The 21,394-nt window shown below is 41.1% G+C and overlaps 1 protein-coding gene across 1 annotated transcript; it reads right to left on the bottom strand.

Moving 5' to 3' along the window:
• Nucleotides 1-64: 64 nt before the first annotated feature.
• On the bottom strand, nt 65-21,318 carry PPIL4 (peptidylprolyl isomerase like 4). The gene is made up of 13 exons (XM_084827816.1): nt 21,200-21,318; nt 19,364-19,431; nt 18,838-18,902; nt 18,127-18,244; nt 17,417-17,559; nt 16,541-16,637; nt 14,323-14,439; nt 13,225-13,349; nt 11,995-12,061; nt 10,767-10,878; nt 8,608-8,704; nt 7,271-7,406; nt 65-2,901 (listed from the first exon to the last, which is right to left on the bottom strand). The coding sequence occupies exons 1-13, from the start codon at nt 21,267-21,269 to the stop codon at nt 2,674-2,676; spliced, it is 1,443 nt and encodes a 480-aa protein (XP_084683942.1). The 5' UTR covers nt 21,270-21,318; the 3' UTR covers nt 65-2,673.
• Nucleotides 21,319-21,394: the final 76 nt, after the last annotated feature.

Consider the following 21,394-nt stretch of genomic DNA (forward strand, 5'->3'; position numbering starts at 1 on the left):
ATAAAGAAGGCTATATGCATGTGGCGATAAGTACAGATAATATTTATAGAGCTGAACACTTGTTAGTGTAGGCATATTCAAACTTTAATGTCACACAGACCCCTTTATAGCCTGTGTTCTAGCATTCAATTCAGTTAGTTGGTGAACGTGCTACTTTCCAGGATGCTGTGATCGAGAGATTAGCAATGCGTGACCTTTTGGCATGTGTCCTTTTTTTGTGCCGGCCACAAACCACTTTTCTTACTACCCAACCACGCTGCAGTTAGAAAAATAAATGCCAGAAGCCCTGTGAGCTTAGTGCACACAATAGAAGCAATCAAATGGTCAGCTAGATGAACCCATATTTTATTGGCTGTGAACTGTACAAGGTACCTGGAAATGAAAATATGAACGTTTCGGTAGTCTGGAACAAAATCTTTCCTCTCTCACCCCAAATCCCATGGACATTAGAAGCTAGGTTCGCTGTCATAAGCAGCATGTAATTTTATATGATTTGGAAATCCCTCTCAAAAGAGATGCACCAGTTCCCTTTGCTGCTGGTATTTAAGCACATGGCTAAAACAACCTGTTTAACAAGGAAGTTGAAGGACAAAGGCTTTTTGCTGCTAAACTATGATTAGTCTGTTCCAGTTTTAACATTAATTCTAAAATAATTGTATTATCTTATCTTGTTGTAAGGTGATCTGCAAGTCTGCTAGGCTGAAAGGTAGAGTATAAATTTAGTAAATAAATGAAATTCTCCTACTCTCAAGCTCAGCGACTTGAGAATTTAAAGCAGTCCAGATGGCTGAGTAGTGAGTACATGGATGAGTGGGTGTGTTTCTGGCTGAGCTGAGGTTGATGACTTCTGCATCTAGATCATTACAAACTATTTTGCTTTCACTCCTTTCTTTAATATGAAAGAATTGCCCACATATGTAAAGTCCATATGGAGGAATGACTTTCAGATGAAAAACTACAGGAGCGTTTTCCACACAAAAATGGCAATGTATCTCAATATTATATAAAACAGTATTGTATTTCAAGCATAGGCAGGAGTCGCCTGCTAGTTGTTGGGATTTTGAAATTCCAGCAACTTTTGAAAAGTCTCAGCCTTATCCAGCAAGGAACTCCTTAAGCTCTTAAGCAGGAATACTTACTGAAAATCATTTAAAACAACTATTAGGAGATCCTGTGTATAGATTATTGCTTTGTAATTTTAAAATTCAGTGGATCACAGGGAGTCTAGTTTTTAAAAACTTAAGATACTGCAAAACTGAAATCAGTCCATCCCTACATTACATCTAGGTTTGTGGTTTAATAGGCATTTCCTTTCTGTGGTGGTACTGTGTATATTTCCTCGAGGCAACAAATGATCCACTCTTCCAACGCAAGAGATGTAGTCCTACAGTCAAAAAGCAATATGTCAATAATCTTCAGTAAGGTAGGCATAGTTAGATTTTGAAGGCAAGAGTAGGAATGCCCTAAACGAGTGCATATTCCTATACTGTGCTTGATGGTTTCTACACTGAGTTTACAGCATTACAACACACAGAATTGTTTGTGAAATATTGTAATACACTGATTTTTTCTTGGACTAAGCCAAAAACCCACAAGACATGATTTTGTCTCACTACTGCACCTTTCCAATTGACATACATCCTACCAGCGCTACTTCTTTGTGGGTAACGTGGCTTTTGCCAAAAGGATTCTCTTCTACCACTGTGTAAAGTACCAATGAAACTTCAATTCCCAATTTTGGATTGTTTGGAGATATTACTTACACTGCAATAACTACAGAGTAGCCGAAGCTGTTTTTATATAGAAAACTCCATTAAGTAATGAGCAGGTGTAATAAAAACATAAACCTGATTCTGAATTATGAATGCTGTATTATAAAGTAACTCCCTTTACTAGAATTTACAGCAACATTTCAGCAACAGAATAAACAGCCATTTCACACATGATGGATCCCTACTCAGGTGTCACTTCTGTATAGGAAATCAAATCTGTCTACAGTACACTGTCATACGTGATGAACACATGTAACACTGTTTCAACACATGCAACAGGAAGCCCCAGCTTGTAGCAGGTTCCCATGGCAAAACAAACAGATCTTTCATCACATGTAATCGTATGCTCTTAGGCCATATGCAGTGTCTTACAAAGAGGTGAGAGAGTATGAAATTCAACACGTGTAAAATACCCGTTAATAGTTGACAGAATAATGCCTAGACAATGCTTTCTACAGTTAAGCGCTGACATTAGGTAGGTTCTTTTTTGGTGGTAGTGGTGGGTGGTGTTTATAATAAAAATGCTGCAGCTTTGTGCGCAATGTTTTGCCGTGGCTTGAAACCCTCCATTCTGCCTCAGTAAAATTCACAAATAAAAAACATGTTTTAACTTTAAACAGTCAGAATTCTACTACTCTCCACGCTGTAAGGCAGCCATCCCCAACCTGGTGCCCTCCAAATGTGTTGGGAGAACTCTCATAACCCCAGGCAGCACGACCATGCTTGGCATGAAGGGACTTGTAGTCCAACACATCTGGAGGGCACCGAGTGGGAGAAGACTGCTATAAGGAGTCTTCTGATGGAGTCCCAGGACCAGAAGTCCCAAGAGGAGACCTGAAGCCTTGGGGGGGGGATTTCTCAGTGGCACAGAAATCCTGGGGAGGAGTTTCTTAATCCTTGTTCATCTGTATTTGGACTTTTCCTTATCTCTGGACTTCTTGGGGCTTCTGGCTTTCCTCTTTTCTTCCTGTTCCCTTCCCCAGGACTCCTCGTGGTGTTTGTCTTTGGACTTTCTGTAGCGGTTGTCTCTGTCCCGAGACTGGCTGCGACTGCGGCTCTGATGTCTTCCGTGCTTGTCACTTTTTCTTTTCTCTCGGCTGCCTTCTTCTTTGTGCCTTCGGTCCGGGTCCTGTCACAAAAAATGTGGAGAAATATAATTACCTGTACAACAAAGGTTTGCACGGATTAGAATGAGGGTAAGAATGGCACTTAATTCTTCACGTTATGACTAGTTGTTTCCATGTTGGTCCTAGGTGATGGATATGTACCAATTAACTGAAAAGTAGTATGTCAAGCTTACAGGTTTTACTGAAGTCTCCTGGAAAAACGAGGAATCAGTTAATTCTACAAAAGTATAATGGAAGTTTCTTTATTAGTGATGTGAAGCTCCTGAACAAAACCAGAAACCCTCAAGAAAACTTCTTTTCCAAAATATTTTTCTTTTTGAATTGTATATATCCATATCAATGAATACATATGAAATACATATATATATATATATATGAAAATACAAATTTCTAGTAATTATACACAAGTGTCAACAAAAGTGGACCAGATATCCAAATAAGTATCCATTTGAAGGTGGCATCTATACACCACCTGTTCAAATACTGAAAGTGTTGTAAGGTCCTCAATCCACTGCATTATAGGAAGTGAGCATTTATCCTTCCAGTGTTATATCAGTTTTAGCTGTCAAAAGAGCACAGAAAATCGATTTACATTGACCATTTGTTAATGTCCAAGAAGCAGGTAGATAATTTAAAAGAGCATGTACCTCAACGAATATTAAAGACTGTTCCGGTACAAAATGTATCTGTATAATCTCCTCCAAATAAGAAGCAACTACTGGACATTGCCAAAACATACGTTTAAAAAAAGCATTAGCTGAACTGCACTGTCAGCAAGTAGCCAAATTAGACAAACACTTATTAAAGAGATGTGCGGCACCCAATAGACATGAAACAAACGTTTCTGTTGAATAAGACACAATCTAAGATCTACAGATGCAACAACTATAGTTGCCAAAATGGCAATCCATTGATTAGGCAAAATGGGACAATCTCGTTCCCTATTCTATTCCTCCTTAGAACCTGCATATTGTATTTATTCACCAGTAACAAGTATTCGTAGATGTGGATCGTGGGTTGCTTTGTCTCGCCAGCCTCAATACGTGCTTCTGATAATGATGGAGACTCTAATGCTGTAAAAGTGACCAGGCCAAAGCTAGATACGAACAAATACTGAGACTGCAAGCATCTCTGTTCATCCACAGCTGGCAGATTGTATTTGGCACACAAGAGAATGACAAGAACTCAGCACCAGCAGCAGCCACCGGTTGATTAAAGTAAAAAATTGCCTTTTCTGTCCACGTCTGCCACAAAACTTCTCTTACCAATTTTTAGATCTGGATTGTCCCATAGTCAATTTAGCATAAGAAAATGGATCAAAATGTAACTGACGTGACATTATATGCTACACATCTCTAACAGCAGAAACTGCAGGAGGAGCCCTATCCATTCCAAAATGTAAAAAACGGGGAAAACTTTGAACTGCTCCACAGAATTCACCCTTTTACACTGAAAAGTAAACTAGTTTGGGGTAGTATCTAAAATAGTTACTGCTGCCCTCCATAATTTTAAATATTAGCCAACGTAGCTATATAAAGTGCATGTATTTAAAACAGGCTTTGCTTGTTTTAAGGGAGCAACCCTAACTCCCAGAGAGGGTGGCTGAGAGGCCACTGGGTACTGCAGACAGCCCTTTCTGCAACCAGAGAAGTATGTTTGCCGCTGGAGCCTTCCTCACTGTGGTGACCATCCCTGCTCTGAAAAAGATAAGGGGGAAAGGGGTATGTCTGGGGCAGATCAGGGGATCTCCTGTCCTTCCAAAATGCCTCTGCCAAAAGAAAAAGCTATCCCAGCCCTGGAACTGGCATCCCCCCCCCCCCCGTTGAAACCAATGGGAGGAAAAATAAAATGACAACTATGTAGAAAAGGGGTATGTATGAAATTCCACCCCCCCCCCCCAATCTTCTGCTCTGGGTGAGAGAGCTTGACAGGCCTAAGGAAACCACAGTTCCTTTCCATTGGATTACTCTGTAAGAATAATCTTTATAACCTTCTTGGTATAAAGAAGGAAAAGCAGACATTGGTACATAAAAGGTCACTTTCAATTACAGAAAACATTCAGTTTTCAAGAGGTATGTAAAAAACACAGGCCTTGTTGACTAGTGAGCTAGCATTAATTTTCTGTAATCTGTTTAAGGCCACTTGTGCAACCTATCTTCCTCCTCCGGCTCCAAAACACCTCTCTGGGGGGTTGAGGGGCTCTTCTGAAGAGGACTGGCTTTGTTGCAGGGGGCTGTACAGGGAATGCCACTCGTGCAAGATTGTGCTGCCAGATTTGGATTCTCCCTGTGCAACACATTCCATGATGTTCAGAACAGCCCTCTGGGGTGGCTTTTTAGGGGCTGCAGGAAAAGCTCAGCCTTCCACTTACGCCACTTTTGGATACAACCCATTATCATTAATTTCTTGCTGAACTGAATTGTTTACATCAGCCTTCTGTTTTTGACCTGAAAGTTTTGAAAGTTGTATAATGGGTAATTTCCAAAACATACAAATGGTTAACTCATCCTTCTCTTACACAGTCATGGGTTTTCCCTATCACAATTTCTCCATCTCTTATCTTTTGTGAGATGCGTGTGCATCACTGTATTCATGCAGTCTAATGCCAGTTTTATGTAATATTTACCCCTCTGAAGCAGGTTTAGGTTTTCACTTCTGTTGTACATGGGATTAAGTAGAAAAAAGGGCAGGGCCTTTACACTTAAAGTTCCTAAATTATACTAAAAAAATATACCATACACAACAAGTAAAAATGCATAGAAAATTGGGGTGGGTAAAAATGTAATTTTCTGCTTTCAACATACGTCAAAATGAAAGTTCTGCATCAAATCAAAATTACTAATATTACCCACAGTCCCAGGTCAAAAATCAACAGCTTTTTGCACTGTAGACTGAAGAACCCAACCAACCATAGACCAATGATTTAAAAAAAGTAACCTACTTGAAATAGTCAGTCAAAACCTGCAAAAAAAGGTACACAGTACAGCATAGAAGTATCAAAACATCATGAACAAAAAAGTCAGAAGGCATGTAATGAATACCAGAACAAAAGTGGAAAACAAGTAATATAGTGGCTCGGTGACCAGCCAGATGGGCGATTAATAAATTTAATAATAATAATATAGCTTATGGCAGCCCTGGAAGGCACAGCAGGTTGGAGGAACAACTTCCTTTTGTCCTCAGAGCACTATTTCGGCCACCAGGTTATCTAGCCCAGCAGCAGTTTCCTCTCAGCTGGAGAGTTTTCAGAAGCCACGCCTTCACTGCCTCTGCAAACTAGTCACCTGGATCTGTGTTTGTGATGTCACAGGGCAGCCAAGCATCTGTAATAATCCCTAATGGGGTGGAATGGACACAGTCAAGATATCTGGTGCTTTTTGAGAACACTATGTATTGTTATGGTATAGCAAAATTTAATAGAGCAGAACTATTTTTTTTAAAGGTCACTTAAGCTAGTTTCTTCGCTTAGGACCAGCTTTTTCCTGTCTATCAGAAGTAATGCTATTTATTTCCATTTTATGAGCACGCTCTGGTGCAGCATAGGCAACATTTCTTATCTTGGTCTTCTAATACAGATGGGTATTCCCACTGTGTAGATGAAGAATGGAGACAAGGCCACAAACTGAGATCCTGACCATACTGCAACATGAAGATCTGGGCTCCAATCCTGAGTGCAGCTGAGTAATTCACACTGTTTGACATGCAAATGTCAGGTCACCCACTTTCTCCTCAAAGGGAAGATACAAGACTAAAATATTTACTGGTATCATGCAGGCACCTTCAAAAAGTGCGGTTTATGGAGATCTCAACAAACTGTGCAATCAATAAGCTAAACTATACATTCACTGTAGAAAGTGGCAAGTGCCAGGTGGCACTCCGACAACAGCAGCACTCTGACACATATGTGCTCCTCCCAGCTTGTTGTGTAAGAGGAAGGCTGACATTTATGCAGTTGAAGCTTTCAAAGGGGAGTGGCTGTGCGGAGCTCTTGAAAGGAAGAAAGCAGAGACCAAGAGCATCTTTGCAGGATAACAGAACTGCTTGAAGGAACCAATGAGGGTTCTGTAAAGGTAAGGGGTTGGGAAGCAAGCATAAATGATCAGCAAGATGTGGAAAGTTAAGCACACATGAAAGTAGCAAAAGAAGGAATCAGCTCTTGGCTAAGGAAATGCAGCCAGGATTAGGGTAATGTTTGAGTAGGTAATGGCAAAATGTTTGTTGGAGCATTTCATAACATGTCTGGCATGTATGGACTACAAGATGCTTTTATGCAGACTGGTAAAAACATCCACCCTATTCTACCTGCTGTTTCCTTTACACAGCAATAAACCATTAAAACATGCTGTTAAACTGAAATGGTGAGCCTAGTACCTTAGATTTTTTGGTCCTCTTCTCATCCTCATCAGTGTCATCTGAATGGTGACGTTTCTTTTTCTTTTTATCAGAGTGCCTGTGACTTGTTTTGGTTTCTTCCTCTTCATCCTCCAACACAAGATCATATTTCAAGCTACAGCAGTCAGTTAGGGAAAGACTGGAATTTGGTCATTTCAGATGCCAAAAGACAGCAGCAGGGAGGAGAACACCACCAAAATAGAAACTGTTTCAACAAGATGGCCAGTATAGTTCAAAGGAATCAATGCCTTTGCAGCACTCTCTAGCATAAACAGAAATGAATTAGATCCTGGAGAATGAAGCCAAGAAACAAAACGGTCCACTTTAGTCCATCTCTGCAATTATTTTTCCCAAGATAAAGCTAGTGAACATGCATATTCTAACTGGACAATATTTAAATCATCCAGTGTATACATGCCTGTATAATCAGAACTACTGCCAAATTTTCTATTTTTTTTCATGCAAACATTATTAGCAGGGCATGATAGCTGCTGAGAGATGCTTCTGCCTGGTGATGGTGTGAGACTCCACATCACCGCACTTAGAATTGTTTTCCTATGAGGTTCATACAGGTTGTCCAGTAATACCATCCATGCTGAGGTTCATCAGGCCTGAGAGAGATGCAGCATTGGTGAAAACACTTACCACACGATCTGCTCAATTCACATGGGAAGCAGACTACAAACGGTAGGAATTGTGGTGTGGAGCCCCCACTACACAGAAACATTTTTTCCAGTGTCATCCACTTCGGCTTCCAACCACAGCTGGAGGAAAGAAACTGCTCAGTGCATAACATTTCAATTTGGCCTAACAGACATCAAGCTGAGGTTCCTGTGTTTGGGCAAGGAATGAGAAACACTTGTAGAAAATTGATTTTCCAGTGTATTCTGTGCATTTTCTAAATCCAACTTAGACTTAAACACTTACAATTCTATAGGTGTATGCGTGCGTGCGTGCACACACACATACACACAATTATGTAGCAAGGGAATTTACATACCAAAACTACAAGCCCCAAGAAAATAGTGAAATTATACAATAGAATGTAAATCCTTACAAAATCTATCCATCAACATGAAGATAACATATTTTTACAGTCAGGATGGCAGGTTTATTAGGAACTCACCCACATTTTAAAAACATTTTATCTTTATGTTGGTGGAGAAATTATTTCAATGAATTAGAAATGCATTCTGAATGTTCTGAAAGGTATTGTAGGCTTTTCATTCCAATAAAAACATTTTTCTTTGTAAATCATAACAATAATACTATTTGTTAAATAACAAGATATACAATTGTTTAGTTGCTAAGGATACTCTTGTTTCGGCTTTGCCCTCTCCTTCAGGCTTAATTTAGAAGTTTTGTCACGATCCTTTTCATACTCTTTGAAATCATCCTTGGTATACTTCCCACCTGTTTACAAGAAGCGAGATAAATTAGCATTGACACTTATATTGAACTTGAATGTAAATAGGGCACAAAGTCAGAACCCATATTAGAGAAAACCCAACATCAGTTTTGTAATGAAGGCAAGTCTATCAATCTTGCAGCAAGATTTGACAGAGCAGCTATTTCTGTAAAATCAACACTAAAACAAATCAACTGCAGTATCTATCTATCTATCTATCTATCTATCTATCTATCCCCAGTTAAATAGCTCATTTTGTCAGATATGAGCATAGAAATCCTTGTGTGTACTATACTCATATCAGACAAATTGAGCCATTTCTCTGAGGATCCTAATTAAGTGGGGCTCAGTGGAATATCAAGGTTTCAGGAATATCAAGGTCCTCCCTTCTTCTGCCAGAGGGCAGCAGTATAGTTGCCCTAACAATGAGATCAGCATCTAGCTCCTCAAGTGCTGTGACCCTGAGTTCGTCTGGATTCTTGCTGCAACTGCCCCCCTAGCAACAAGAAGAGTCCACGTGTAGAAGGCAGGTAAGATTCTCGTCTTCACCACTCTTGCATGTGCACCTCTCCAATATCTCCCCATGGAGGCAAGATGAGAACCAGCCCTCCTCACCTGGCCTGTCTTCTCTCCTTTTTTCCTTACCTCCTAGCAGAGGCTGGCAGTTGCAGAAGGAAGGCTGCAAGCAGACTGCCTATGAATGTGGGCTTACCATCCCAATTCTGCCTCTTCAAGGATGATCCTACAGTAAAATCAATTACCAATCGGGATCGTGAACTACTAGAATAGATGCCGTGCACATCCTCTCTAAGCCAATAGCGGCTCGACAGAGCATCACCCACTTTCAAGAAGAGTACGATGGTATCGTATCAGTGTGGCAGGGCTACAGTTGAGTTGGAGTTTGACTAACAAATGTTCCATACTTAATTCAGACTGTGCATTTGACAGCAGAATAATTTCATTTTCTAATTTTGTAATAGTAACATTTAACACTTTTTAAAACATTTCACTATAGTCACTGCAAAAAAACCCCACTGCTTAAAAGCAGGCGTTGGTACCTTCAGGTATGTGCTGCCATCTTATGGTTCAAGCTGGCATGTCAATACAAGTGGCCAAATATTTAGTACAGCTGAGGTTTCAAGTTAACTGGAAGGAGAAACAACTCACTTCCTGTCCCATAATGCTTAGAGCAGTGAGGCAGCCCTTGCCAAATAAGACAGTGGGTTGAGGGAAAGAATCACAGAGTTGTAAAGGATCTTGGAGGTCTTCTAGTGAACCCCCTGCCCAATGCAGGATGCAGCTACAGCATACCTGACAGATGGCTGTGCAACCTGTGCTTAAATACCTCCAGTGAAGGGGAGCCTACCACCTCCGGACGCAGTCTGTTGCACTGCCAAGCAACTCTTATTGCTAGGTTTCTAATGTTTAACTGAAATCTGTTTATTTAGAATCAGGAAGAGACAACAATCTCTAATCTCTCTTTGCCTGGATCAACATTCTTAGGTACAGCAGCAGAACATGCACAACTGCACACCAGAACACCTCCACATGCTCACCTGCCAAGCAGGTAGTCTGAACTGTTGGGTATGTCCATGAGTCTCAATGCACAGTCTTTTGGCCAGTTCAAAGAGTTTAAGAAACATTCACTTACAATGCACATTGCGCCCCCAAGTCCTGAAAGAAACTCAGGCACTGGGATTGACAGAGGAGTCTGCAGAGAACAGAGGCAGTTGCACCTCCATCCCATGCCAGTCGCTTGTCAGCTCCACCACTGGCCCTGCTGCTGTGAGAGAAGCTGCTCCCACCATGCCAACATGCATTTTATCTAGCCAGCTTAATATTCTCCATCAGCACAAATACTAGATACTACCCACTTGGAGAGGTAGGGCACATGCCTTTAGAGGATGCCAACAGTGAAGAGAACACATTTCATAACCTGCGAACCCAGATTTGACCAATACCTGCATTAAAAGCAGATGCCTGTATGCTCTCCTAAAGCACAACTGACAACGTCTATCATGTAGGATGTTATAATAAAGGAATTATAAAGCGTAAAATGTAACTTACCTTTTCCTTTCCATTTAATCTTTGCAACAGACTGGCTAAAATCCACATGTATTCGCCTGTCATCTATTAATACGTTATCCATCTTAAAGTAGGCTTTCTCACAATCTTCCTCCTGGGACACATTTTAAGGAAAGGTAAAGTTAAAATTAGAAAATTAAGTTTAAATAATCATCTACTGAAGCCAGCATATGAATGAGAAGAATTTTCACTAGCATGAAGGTCCATAAAGTGCTAGAACTTCCTGTGCTACCAAACCCATGCTTTGGAGACATCTAGTTAGTCACTGCAGGAACCAGTGCTGGACTAGACAGGCCTTTGGTCTGATCCAGCACGGCTCTTCTTATGCTCCATCTATCATGACAGATATTTACTTCAATATAAAAGTTCAGCATCAAGTTACTAAGTATTTCAGTATTTTCTGGGTCTTCCTTGCATAATGGAAACCCAGACGTTCCTTAAGGGCTATTGTCTGAAAAGGCAGTGGTCTGTCTATACAACCAGGAAATCCCAGGGCATTTCAGCCACATCCTCATGCAGATTTTCAAAGGTCCTGTATTTCTGTATGCAACAATAATATCTACCCTCCAGACAGAATATCACTATTGTTCTACAATATCATTTACTAGAGGAATTTAAAAGAAGCTTTTTTGTTATTTATGTTATTGAAGTTTTCAATGTATGTTCGACAACATTTGCATGAGCTACAGGAAAGAGAAACATTCAGTACCTGCTCCCCATCATTCTACCACATTCCATTTCCTCATAAAACATTTAAAAGGTGGATTTTTAAAAGGACAAAGTGAAAATAAAAATATAAAATAAAAATGTTTGGTGGGCATAGCATTGCTCGCTAATCAGCATAAGATCCTTGTGAGGCTGATCATCCACCATGACTTCCTAGAAGCCACAGAAACGCATCCACAGAGGAGCAGACATTTGGATCTGGGTCTTCCCAGATAAGCACTACATTGTATCCAATACACCAGTCTGGATTCAATCAGAAAATACTTGACTAAAGGTCATAATTAAGATGTTTTATTACAGAATAGTGTGGAGTTTTTGTACTGAATGTTTTGAATGTCATGGTCTGCCTTAGTTCTTCTGGGTAAGGTGGTTTATAAAAAAAATGCAAAAAAAAAACCAACCAGGTAGTGCACACACACTTAACATTATCTTCCTATTCAGCCAATATAGAAACAAGCTACAGCGTATTTTCAAGGCCACATACCTTTTCAAATTCAATGAAAGCATAGCAGAGGGATTCACTCGTCTTCCAATCTCGAATCACTTCACAACTGAAAGATTAGCACAACAGTTTCTTCTGGAAATTGTAGGGTAACAAGGACTGTTTGACAGACAATGTTAACATTTAAAATGGCTCAGAAGCCTCCTTAAGGATTAGTCAGAAAAAAGTCCTACATGCCCCAGCCAGCATGTCTGGGAATTGTAGGACTTTTTTCTGTCTAAACACGCATAGGATTGCACCCTAAGAGTACTTCAGGAAAACAGCCCTGCATCCATTCATGTGGATCATTTCATATTAGTTGTCTCATCATGGCCTAAAATCAGAAATAAAGGAGCTCTTGCTACATCACAATCTGGTGACGGAGCTCTTTAATAAGCCATAAAAGATGCAATATGGAAGCACAGCTTGGATAACACGAATTGACAAAAATGTGTGTATTAAGAAATTCCAGACAGTAGCCATTTGTCTCACAGTGTTGTGTGTAATCAGTACTCTCATGCTAATTTTCAGACATGACTTGCGGGTTGGGAAACTAATACGAGTTAGTTAAGCTAAACTATAGGAGTCAGCAAAGATAATAGGAATTAGCCTGAAAATACTGAACAGAAAGTATACTAAGCTTTAAATATATCTCCACGTTACTACTTGTACCAAAACACATAATTGTATTTCCTGCTTCATGAGCACAACCATTTGGGATGGAAAAGGAAGGTGTTACATTCTACAGTTATAACCTCTTGCTGGAAGTTGAAGTCTGTTCAATGGTTCACTAGCAAGAGGTCAGTTTGCACTCTTGTCTGATACCACAATTTTTCCCACTAAAATTGAGTAGACTAAAAGAGGTAACATTTAAATCTCAAAGGTAAATAAGAAAAGAGGGAGGAAAGAAAAGGAAGAAAATGTGTCCAGCAAAAAGGAGTCCACAGAGGAGAAAAAATGCCTCTGCAAAACAACAACATATGAGTTCGTCTTCGCTACATTGCTTTTGCCACAGATGGTGAACGTTAGGTACCTTGATCCATCCAAGGCAACATTCCCAACTCCAAGCTACCAGTACCAACTTCCTCTGTTTAGGCTTGTTAATCTTTGGCTGGCTTAGAAATTAAACAGAAGATGTATGACTGAAATAAATGTAAACAGACAATCTAGGGATAGAAGGTTTTTTTTAAGAGTAGTTAACTTCTTTTTCTTGTGCAGATGTTCTATGATTACCTTTTTATTGACCCAAATCGGGAAAATATGATTTCAAGGTCTTCATCAGTTGTCACGGGATTAAGTTTGCAGACAAAAAGAACATTTTCAGGTGGTTTGATATCTGCATCAGGCAAGTCTCCAACCTGAAGTACAAACATGATACGAGAGGATTTTAGTCCCATTTTATACAGATTCTCCAGCAATTCACATGAAGACACGTGTGTTTGCATCACACACACATTTTTAAAGGAAGGTTAGGAGAAATGTGCAATGAACATGAGAGCCACTCATAATTATACTGAAGCTTTAAGGATGCAAAAGGTGAAAAATCTCTGTTCTATGGCCTCTTAGCTTTCATTGCTTTCAGATTCTAAGTGATAAAGTGCTGGAAGACTGTCATCTTAAAGTTAATCAATTAACAAAAAACCTTCCAGTTTAACATGTTGTGTTAAGGGCTTTCCATGTTCAATCAAGCTCCAAGATGCCAGGCAGTTACAGCTGTTAAGGGCCACTGCTTTAACACACATGTTTAGGCAATACACATATGGTATCCTATTATGTGGTTACTTCCAGCTTCACCACAACCTTGGAGTTGGATGGCAGTGGTGGATGGAGCTGGATGTCTGTCAGTGGCAGAATGATCCACTTTGGGGAATAGTATTGGGGGCCTAGTCCACAGTACAACCCCTCTTCAATGAAGCTATCTAGTAAAATGAATTGCAGATTTGGATGTGCATCTGATTTACACCTGCAAGGGTAGAGTACTTTCAAGTGGATCACAGTACCTGATCCAGCAAGTGATACATATGCTGAAGCCTGTTGATGCATGTGGATCTCCTTAATCAGACCTGGGCAAGAAATTCTACGTTTAACGTACACAACATTTTTAGCATGCATAAAACCCCTCATTTATCTTTACATCCTGTTACAAGATAAGCTATTTGTTTTTAAGAGACAAAAGGTTTGCCACACAGTCAGAATTTAAACAGGCATCTAGATTTAACACGCAATCCTGAGCACATCAGATGCAGTGTAGCACCTGCATTATTTAAACTCTCCTAAAGCAGATGCACATCTGAAGCATATGCACATCTTTGGTAAATAAACTATACTTACCATTTCCAAAAGTATAGCCTTAGTTTTAGCCTCTTTTTCTGCCAGAATCTCTTCCACTTCATCAACAGATCTTCCTTTGAAGTCATCAATTTCCTCATCAGCTCCTATTCTCCCACTCTGTCTTACATTAAAAATACAGTTATTTAATATTTAGCCAGTGAACAGTGGGCAGTATCCAACAGTGCCATTATGCAAACTCAGATAGTGCTAGCAGATCTCTGCTTAAATCTTTCAGTTGCGCAAACGTATTAGATTTAGATTGGATTTGCAAGACACAAAAACTCATTGTGGGTGACAAGCCATGGTGGGCTGTCATGCAAACCTGGACCTATTCCTGCAGGTTGGCTTGTGCGTGGACCACAAGCCACCCTAACAACCCATGGCTTGATCTAGGGGTCGTTCAACCCACAGTGGCATGTGGTCTTTCTCACAGAAACTCTTTTCCACAGAGGTTGCCATGCCATCCCACTTTTCCCTCCTGTTTGCACTAACTGCAGCAACCTTTGATAGGTCCTTTTGATAGCTGTCAAACATAGCTGTGGCTAATGCAGAAAGGTGAAAAAGGGGGCGGTTTGTACTTCTCTATGAAGCACACATATTAGGGACTCGGGCAAGTGGGGATTCTTAGCAGGGCACCCCAAAGGGTTGCGATTCCCACGGTGAGGGGGACTTGGCAGGAGACAAGATGGGTTCTGTCGCCAAGTCCCCAGGATACCTGCTGGGGCTGGCAGGAGGACTGAGAGGGAACGAGGGGGAGAACAACCCACAGTAAGCCTGATTATCTGTCGGGCTCACCGTGGGTTGTTCGGACGAGAACCCACGCTGCATGGCTTATTTTGCAGGTTGGATTGTCATGTTGTGCAAGCTCAGCCTTTGTTACAGTCTCTTCTTCCATATAGTTCAGAATCTAGTTTCTGCTAGTGCAATGTCATTTGTGTTAGCAGAACGTCACAGCTGGATACTGCCCCTTGTTGTTCTTTCAATCCATTTGTGATAATAAATACTGAATAAACAGCTGAAATGAAACCAACATTATTGAAAATGTACCAATTTACTTAAAAGGCACATTGGTAGCCATAAAGATGCACTTCAGAATCCTATAAATAAAACTGAGCCTCATTTTAATCAGATACCTACAAAGCACTGGGGACAGGTTTGTAGCCTAAACTCTATTGATATTAAATTGCAATAGAATGTAAGCAATTAGCACTGTTTTAGATTTTTTCAGGAATAATGTACCTTCTAGGTAACAGTGATAACAGTTAAATGTTATTTTTCTCTTTACCGCATGAATTTCAGGATGACCCTTATTCCTCCCATCCCCATAATGAATACAGCAATGATTCTTCCCATTTTCCTTGCTTGTTTTGAAAGCGGGGGGGGGGGGGGGGGATTCACATCCACCTATGAGGTAGAAAGCAGTGTATTTCTAATTCCAGGTTGATAGTCATGTATCTTTTTGGAGGTCCAGGCAAACGCATCTCTGCCTTAAGATGCACACTTACATAATGTGGCCTGAATAGCATTTATCTTCACTTTCCCAATGAAGATACTTGTTGTTTGTACCTTATTGTGATCTTTAGTCAAACTTTGTGCCTTCTCTGGAAAATACGCAGTTGTGTGTGTTACACTTCCTGTATTACACCTTCATGTTTTGGCAAGCAGAGGTGTCGGTAGCCATGCATTCCAAAAACTAATGGGAGAAACGCTCTGAAATTACACTTAATCTGCCTGCTTACATTTTTCTTCTTGAAAATATTAGTTCTTCCACATCACAATTATTCCCAGTCCAACGTGGACATTAGCGAATCCCTAACCAAAGTATCAGAAGTTTTTCTTCTGCTGTTACTGAATTGGGAGGAAGGCAGAAAAAAGGTGAATTCCTCTCTAGGAAACGTCCTTCTTGGGAGTTAGAACTCTCAAAAAACACTCTGTGGAAACTGGAGAAAACATATTACTATTGCTAAGGAAGAGTCAAAACACGGCTGGAATTATTTATTCAGCAATACATTTTTTAGCTGGCACTCTTTGAAAGATTCACTTTTTGCTTTCCTCCCATTTCTTGGTGTCACCCTCCTTTTCTTTTTGCTTGTATTGAACTGGCACCATGGCAAGAACTGAAGGGGGCGTTGGGGGGGATATTCATCTATTTTCTGATAATCCTCCTGTACCGATCCCCCCGCCTCCAATATTACAAGAAGTTAAAAGCAACACTCACATCCAGCTGCTCTTTTGTGGGCTCTGGAGAACGATCTGGTATTGCCAAACCAGGGGGGTCATCATATGGATCATCTAAAATCACTGTATGGTTTATCCTAAACAGGAAATGCAGTAAGTAAAGGGTAAATTCAAGTTGCTATCACGTGGCATTTTATTTGAGGCATATGCATTTGTTGCTATATCAAAACACACCCACCAGTAGTCAGATAAATCACACTGGAGGATAATCAGAATTTATGAATGAGATAGTCAGATCAGTTGCCAGGGCTGCACGTCAAGCCTCATACTGTCCGAGCAGGCAGTGAACAGAATGTTACTGTACAGCCCAGGGCTGTTACACAGTTCCCCAAGACCATGTGAGCAGGTGTCTGTTGAAGAGGGTTCAAATCCTAGTACAACATTTGATTACAGAGAGATTATCTTGGCTAAAACCCTTTTTTACCCAGTTCATGAGATTGTTCCACTACAGGTATGTACAGAAATATCCAAGAACCAGTAGACACCCAATGAAACTGATCAGCAGTAAGTTCAGGACAGACAAAAGAATGTACTACATGCAGCAATTTACAGAATTCACTGCCACAGAATATGGTAACAGCCACTCGTTTAAGACTTTGAGAGATGTGTTCATGGAGGATAGGTCTGTCAAAAAGTGTTAGGCATGATGCCAGAAGACATGTCTAGGGCGAGAGGCAGTCAATACTGAATGTGAGTTGCTGGGAGGCAACAGCCTTCTATGGCCTGCTTGTGGACTTCCCAGAAGCCTCCAGCAGACCACTGTAGCATGTTGGACTAGATGGACCTCTGGTCTGACCCAGCAGGGATCTTCTTATATCTTGCTACTTTTATTGTAAAATAGAGAAGACAGTCAAACCTGATGTCTTGATATGGAACAAAATCTTTGTCAACGAAGGCTTCATTAATTTTCCCCAATACATCCATGCCTTCTGTTACTTCACCAAACACTGTATGTACACCATCGAGGTAATCCAAATTATCTCCTGTAGTAATTAGAAACTAAAAGACAAGGCAGAAAAACTATTTAGAGTAATAGAATGGTGGGAATCTTCATGTATTTCAGGACGTTTTATTTGAGATGTGTTTACTATCCATAGCAGCTTTTGATTACATCAGCCATGACACCTTCTGAACCTCCTCTTGGGATTAGGCATTGGAGACAACACGTGTGGTGGTTCCGCTCTTCCCTAGAGGGCAGGTTCCAGAAGGTGCTACTGGGAGACCTCTGTTCCTTCCTCTGAAATTATCCTTCGAATTCCTCAAATCCCCACTCAGCCATGAAGCTCACTGAGAGACCTTCGGCCAGTTACTATCTCTCAGCCTAACCTACCTCGTATATAAAAATTACTGTATCTTCATCTGTCACCAGAAAAGCCATAGAGAATATGATCATGGAATTTTTGTTATTGTTTGATCAGGCGTTTTAACCTGTTGAAAGTTTGCCACCTGCATGGGTGTTATATCCTACCAGACCACAATTTTCATTCTCTGTAGCACCAATGGCAGACTTTCACCATTCCCTTATCCCAAAGTTCTGGCAAGACTTTTCCAGTGATGTTGACTGACCTGAGATCCATGCTGATCACTGCCATTGTTTACCATTGACAACGTCCCCCTTTTCTTGTGTTTAATTCTTGGCACTTTTTCTGCTTCAAAAAACCTAGCTTGATCTCCATACAATTTGCTGAAACAAACAAGTCAACAACAGTTATAAAATTGCACAAATGCTGAATTCTACCTCCATGAGATATAAAATCAGGTGGATTAATGAGAGCATTTACAATTACACGTTCTTGTGAATCACATGATCATCAACATTTTCAGTTAATTTCTTAATAACTGCGCTGCAATAAGCAACAAATCTGTTATTTGTTCACAATCTCAAAATATTCTGGGTTGGATACACTTCTACCTGTTGCTAACTTAATTTTGAAAGGAACTAAAATAAAGTGAAACTATAAGACATAATTCCTCCTAAGTACTTCTCACATACAAGCCCTCATGCAATTAATGACACTTGGGTGGAACCAGCAGTTGGATGACTACAACTAAATAAGTTAGTGGAACTGAAATAATTGATCAAGTACACAGAAGGCTCCCATGTTCAGGAAGAGACATGAGATGGACAATGTATTACATATTAGTCTTCCAACTGGACCTTACTTCAATAAACCAGCCCAATCCAATGCCAATGTTTAGTAGGGCATACTTCCCACTGTTTAAAAGGACTCACTTCCAGCTAAGTGTACATAGGATCGAAGCCTAAATAACACTCACCAAAAAATGGATTCGCCTCCACGGCCAGTCCCCTGGGGGTCTCCAGTTTGAATGATGAAATCTCTCTGAAGCAATGCAAGACACACATAAAATAATTTAATATTATTTATCATTATAATCATTTAGGGTGCAATCCTATGCAGGTTTAGACAGAAAAAAGTCCTACAATTCCCAGCATGCCCCAGCCATCATTGCTGGCTGGAGGGACAATGGGAATTATAGGACTTTTTCTGTCTAAACCCACATAGGATTGCGCCCTTAGATAGCATTATTTTGCAAAGGGTTTTACAATCTTCTTTGTGTTTGTCCTCACAATTGTATGCAGCAGATTATACTGCTATGATTCCTATTTTACAGATGAAGAAATGATCTGAAAGGGGCACACACTGACTATGGCTGGAGAGAGGACTTGTGCCCAGGCAAATCCTATTTACTTATCTCTCACACAACATACACTTTTAAAATTGTGCTTTAAATGTTCAGGAGGGAAAAACTGTGTGTGGGGGGAGACACCCCAAACACTTACCTGTATATTATGTATAAGGCAGTAATTGTAGTACTTGATTTTGCAGAGCTTTAGAAAATTCAGACAAGCTGCAAGAAATTTAAGACAACTGAAACAGACTATGCATTTTGCCTTATAAAAACAGTACACTACCCCCTTTTAAAAGTCGACCAAAAAATAGTCTGAAAAAATGGCTATTGGAGGCAAATGGGATGCCATTAAACTTTCCAAGAGGACTACAGAAAGTGAACATCCAGGCTAGACAACCCTTAATTCAAATGTCAGTATAAAGAAACTGTTTTGAGTGAATTAACAATGCAAGTATGTTCAGAGTACTAACTTGGAAGAAAATAACAAAACTGCCTACTGTGCTCAGCAAACCCTATCGGACGGGAATATCCTCTCTAAGGGGCAGGGCTTAATTTGAAGTCACCAGCCCACTTCCTTGAAACCATTGTTCCCTTAATGTGAACCAGGAATATGTGGTGTGATGATACAGGAGAGCGCACTTGAGTATATACAGAATGCCTTCCCTTCAATGCTAAAAAACCTAACACAGCCTGTTCCCATATTATTCTTTTCATTATAATACCATTAACGCATATGGTGCTTTACAGAGTAGAAAAAGCCAGGTCCCTGCCTTAGGAGCTTACATTCTAAAATTCAATGCAGTGGAAACTACCAAAGGAGGATAGGGGAGACCTGCATAAATGGAATGAATATGCAATTATTTCAGGTAAGCAGAGCTGGAGGTGGGGACAGAGAAGTTTTTCAGGTCAGATAGTGTAACTTTCTGACATGTTCGCACTTCAGCTCTCCTCACTTTAAAACAGAGATGGGGAACCTCTGGCCATCCAAATACTGTTGGACTGCAACTCCCATCACCCCTCATAAGTTATGCTGGCTAGGGCTGATGGGAGTTGCAGTCCAACAGCAGCTGGAAAGCCACACACTCCCCAACACTGCTCCAGAAATGTCAGGAGACATTAGGGTGTATCCAGATTTAGGCACATGCAACTGAGAGGATGAAAGCAGACTTCCCCACCTCCTCCTCCCTACAGCAGCCCTCTGAAAAGTGTTCAGTGGTGGGGGACCATGCTGAATGGGGTGAGCTGCAGTGTGGGGGATCCCCAAAATCAGGTGGAGGTACCTTCAGTGAGCAGAACCCTTTCATCCGGAGAAGGTAGATCTTGGATCCAACCCACTGTATTCAAGTTATCATCTTTTGAAATTGGCTCTGCCCTGGTGCCTTTAACAGCAGCCCAACATATAGAGATTTAGCATGTAACGCTTTTCTATAGATAAGTAGTGAGAAAAACCGTCAGCTGCTTAATCTACGGATAGCAAAGTGCTACTAAAGGCACAGCAGCCTGACTAATAAAGCAAAAGTGCAAGTGTGCATGCGGGGGGGCGGGGCAGGTGGCAACGTTATGTTGCACTTTAAGGTCCGGGATTGCTGCACAGTCAACCCAGGCAGTCTAGTCTTATGGGCGAAACAGTACTTGCAGGGGCAGATGCCCTATGCTCGATCCTAGCATCCAATGCTCGTTCCTAGCATCCAATGCAACATTGCCAGGAACCTTGGGCAGGGGGAGGAGAACCTCCCAGGTTGTACAGTCTAACCGATAACCTCTGGGCCGGTCCTGCTCTGCTGCACGTCAGGCAGAAGTCCCACTGGTACAGCCTCCGACTGCCCAGAAACTCGGTGACGGAGAACGCTTAGCCAGCTCCATTTCTCCCTGCCTTGCAGCTCTTAAAAGCCAGAAAGGGAGCGCTGGAGCAAAACCCTTTCGCAGAGACCTGTCCAGACGTCTCCTGGCTAGAGCCCGCCCACACGCCGCCGGAGCCTTCCCTCACCTCTAGGCCTCTCCTCTGTGTACAAGTCGACCACCAGATCGCCCAGCGTGGTTTCCAGCAGCACGGCCATGACGCCTCCGCAGTCGCCTTCCCGCCCCCGTGAGTGCCTTCGTCGCTCCGGAAGGAAACGCCCCGACAATCCCGACATGCCTTGCGCTGCCCCCACAAGGTACCGACGGGCAAACGCTTGTTATA

This window comes from Heloderma suspectum, chromosome 1, assembly GCF_057233095.1.
Source record: "Heloderma suspectum isolate Gila_16-S chromosome 1, 16-S_ref, whole genome shotgun sequence".
NCBI lineage: Eukaryota > Metazoa > Chordata > Lepidosauria > Squamata > Helodermatidae > Heloderma > Heloderma suspectum.

Coding starts and splice junctions, on each gene's coding strand:
- PPIL4 (XM_084827816.1), bottom strand. CDS start 21,269: ATGGCCGTGCTGCTGGAAACCACGCTGGGCGATCTGGTGGTCGACTTG. Junction 17,560..18,126: donor GTGATCAGCATGGATCTCAG/GTCAGTCAACAT, acceptor CTTGTCTTTTAG/TTTCTAATTACTACAGGAGA. Junction 7,407..8,607: donor AGGGCAAAGCCGAAACAAGA/GTATCCTTAGCA, acceptor TGACTGCTGTAG/CTTGAAATATGATCTTGTGT.